Source organism: Arachis duranensis, chromosome 5 (assembly GCF_000817695.3).
Source record: "Arachis duranensis cultivar V14167 chromosome 5, aradu.V14167.gnm2.J7QH, whole genome shotgun sequence".
Lineage (NCBI taxonomy): Eukaryota > Viridiplantae > Streptophyta > Magnoliopsida > Fabales > Fabaceae > Arachis > Arachis duranensis.
In genome coordinates this window covers 16850755-16854484 of record NC_029776.3, presented here as the reverse complement: position 1 = coordinate 16854484, position 3730 = coordinate 16850755, and the positions used below count along the sequence as shown (strand labels likewise).

Genomic DNA, 3730 nt, shown 5'->3' with positions numbered 1-3730 from the left:
TTTGTTGATGGTTTCTGCTATTATTCGCGACGAGTTCAAATGTCTCTTCAGTTTGGAATGTTGCTCGAAACTTGAGGATTTGTGTTATCTTTGAAGGAGAAGAGGAAGTGGAAGAAGTGGAAGAGTCTACCATTACTCGAAGCGTACGTAACCGTTTGAATGGGAGCGCGTGAATGTTACGCTCCATTCAATCCCTCTTCATGCGTGTGTATTGTTTATGGGTTGGGCCAACTTGTAAAACTTGTAATTCGTTTTTACTTGTATGTGCAGCAGGCCCGTTTCTTTTATAAGTTACGTAGTTAAATGTATTAAAGGTAAGTTTTCTTTCTTTTAATTTGTTGACAAAAATATTGATATATCCTTAAATTCATGTATATAGATATAAAATGTATTCTCCTTGTATTTAACTATTACATAGTTTTATCCAAGACTATTTAGATAAGATTTAAAGAAAATTTAGTTAAAAAGTTAAACTAATACATTGGGCAGAGTAATATGTGACGGTAGAAATAAGAGATTAAATTGGAGAAAGAATTTTGTATTATTGAGTATATTTAAGTTGTCTCGGAATAATATAATATAAAAAGATACTTATAGGTGTTAAGAGGATCGTAATAATAAAGACGTAATATTTTATAATAAATATTCAGATCTATTAAATAATTCTAATAAATACTAATTGATCCTAATATATTCTGAGATCCCCCTCAAACCCAAACTCAAGTGACAATTTGAGTTTGAAACTTATTTAAAATAACGAAATAAAAAATTCATAAACTAATAGAACGGGTGTAGACGGAACTCGCGGAAGGAAGCGCAGATGGAATTGCCACTGTCTGAAGGAAGCACAGACGAAACTGCTGCTATTTGAAGGAAGCGCAGATGGAACTGCCGCTGTTTGAAGGAAGCGTAGATGGAACTGCCGCTGTCTGAAAGAAGCGTAGACAGAACTGCCGCTGTCTAAAGGAAGTGCAGACGAAACTGCCACAAGAAAATGCAGACGGAACTGCCACAAGGAAATGCAGACGAAACTGCCACAAGGAAACACAGATGTAACTGTTACAAAAAAAAAAACACAGACGGAATTGTCGGAAGAATGACCAACAGCCAAGAAACTGCTAAAAAAGTGACAAAGTGTAAAGAGATGGCAAACTATCGGAAGGTGACGAAAAATATATGGTTTTCCTATGAGTATAAGTAAGTAGTGAGTGAGCTAATCGGTTAGGTAAGAAAGTATCAAAGCATTGATCGACAAAAGAAAAGAAGAAAAAAAATGACACGAAAGAAAAGTATGAAAAGTACGGTGATTTCACCAAAAGAAAATCAACCTATCTTCTTCAAGGATGATACTATGGCTCTAATACCATGTTAGAAACAAGAGATTAAACTGGAGAAAGGATTTCTGTATTATTAAGTGTATTTAAGTTGTCTCAAAATGATACAATATAAAAAGGTATTTAAGTGCTAAGAGGATCGTAATAATAAAAACGTAATATTCTAAAAACATTATAGAAAAACAAAACTTTTGAAGGTTTTCTCTTTAAGCAAAAGCCATATCATTGAATCATTACTCACACTCGAATATATAATGCTTTTATAACATGGTTACAGAAAATCTTAGGCAAAATACTATTTATTGTTTGGTACAATCTGTTGGCTTAAAAGAGACTATTTGTCTATCTAGATCAAACCCAATCAAATAATTTGATTGTGCAAAATTACCATATATTCCTCCATCACTACTAGTATTGGTGAATCCCAAGCATTGAACACCATCTTTTGGTGGAACAAATATTTGAGTTTGTGTTAATTGCACATCTGCCCCTTCAAAATGTGCTATTATCATAGGACCCCCAACAATAGTCTCTGTTCTATAACAAAGCTGTGAACCCAAATCATGATCATCCTCAATGGGCCTCAATGCAATTTGGTTCCTCATTTCAACAACTACTCTATCATACAAATCTTGTGGCAAAATAGTAGGAGGTGTCCCAGAATCAATGAACATGTTACCTTTAGCAACAGTTCCTGAAGAAGTGTTGCTAAATGGCAAATAGGTATTCCCCACAGTTATACCAAGCAATGTAACAAAATAAGGAGTGGTATCATCAGCTTTTCTAACAAGAGGAGTAGAAACCACACCTTCTCCCAACACTTCACTTCCGTTACCAAAACTTAGTTTGCTATAAACATCAATGTCAGTGTTGAATGGAACCAAGCACTGTGAGAATCTCTTGCTTCCAAATGAAGAACCCATTTGAGAAATGAGTGAAGCTGGCCCTTTTCCTAACCCTATTATACCCATCTCATGATCATTGAAATCCCCACTGTTGCTATGTCCACAACCAAATACAACACCTTCAAGTGAAATGGGTTGGCCCATAGTAGAAGTGAATGTGAATTTCTCATGTGCAAGAACACCATGTGTTATAGAAGCACTAGCATATGCATATGTATAGTTGCATTGATCATTATGAGCAGAGAAAGAAGAAGAAGAAGAACACAAGATTGTTGTGTCTAGTATATGGCATGCTTCTGATTCACATGAAATGTTAGTGTAAGTGGAGGATTGTTGAGGATCAAACATGGGGTTGAGTTGTTTGTAGCAGTTATGACAAGGAACACATTGGGTCCATATAAGATCACTACCTGTATCAGCAATGCCATAAATGGTTTTTGGTGGAGTTCCAATCGAAAGCTCCATGAGATAGTGACCAAGATATGCATTTGATGTGGATTGTACTACTTTTGATGAATCCATGAGGCGCCGAGAGTAGGGAGTTGTTGTTCTGGCCAACTTTTTTCGAATCAGTTTAACACTGAATCCGCCATTGTTGCTGGCTTCAACAACAGTTGAGAAATGTAGAAAATGGATGAAGAAAAAGATGCCTACAAAACATGCATGAAATTGAAATGTTCTTGGGTGACCACCCATTGTGTTGTATGCGAGAGCAGTTCAAACTTCAAAGCTAAGTTAAATTTTGAAGACTAGGAATAACATTTATAAGAACCCCATGCTTTATATATAGAATCTAATTTTTATACTCTGATTTCTAAAATCATTTTATACAGTCATATTAGCAAAAATATTATTTTTTATATTAACTGGATAAATAGTTATTTAAAAAAATTGTTGTAATTGCATATGTAAAATAGTTTTTGTAAACAATGTGAATAATGGATTTTAAAATTAGTCCAATGAAATAAAAATGTACTACATCCTCAAATTATCTACCTAAATTTTAATATTAAGATAACCATTCGCACATCTAGTAAAATGAACCTCTAATATATTTATTATTCATATTGTTTAGTATTTTTATTATCTACATATACTTTTCCATATATGTATATATACCAATTTCAAATACCAAACTAAATCAGTTTAAAAATTTAATATTAAAATTTAACTTAAATTAAATCGAATATAATAAAATAATATATTTTTATATAATATATATATTTTAAAAAAATTAATTTTTTCAATAAAAAATAGACAAATTCAATCGATCTATTGACTTTTAACCGATTTTATTGATTATTTGATCGATTTTTTATAATTAATTTTTTTTATTCTGAATTGGATTAATTTTTTGGGTCACCCTAATTTTCGAAACGAAAAAATTTTAGGCTAACACTTTTATTAAAATTTGACCAATAGCAATAATTTTATATTATTAAATATAATCTTTTACTATTAAAATATTAATGATAACTAATTAATAATTAT

The 3730-nt window shown here is 32.1% G+C and overlaps 1 protein-coding gene across 1 annotated transcript; it reads right to left on the bottom strand.

The window, feature by feature from the left end:
- Positions 1-1603: 1603 nt before the first annotated feature.
- LOC107488432 (aspartic proteinase CDR1-like) lies at positions 1604-3000 on the bottom strand. The gene has a single exon (XM_016109181.3). It carries the CDS (start codon positions 2933-2935, stop codon positions 1634-1636), a length of 1302 nt encoding a protein of 433 aa, XP_015964667.1. The 5' UTR covers positions 2936-3000; the 3' UTR covers positions 1604-1633.
- Between the last annotated feature and the right edge of the window lie 730 nt (positions 3001-3730).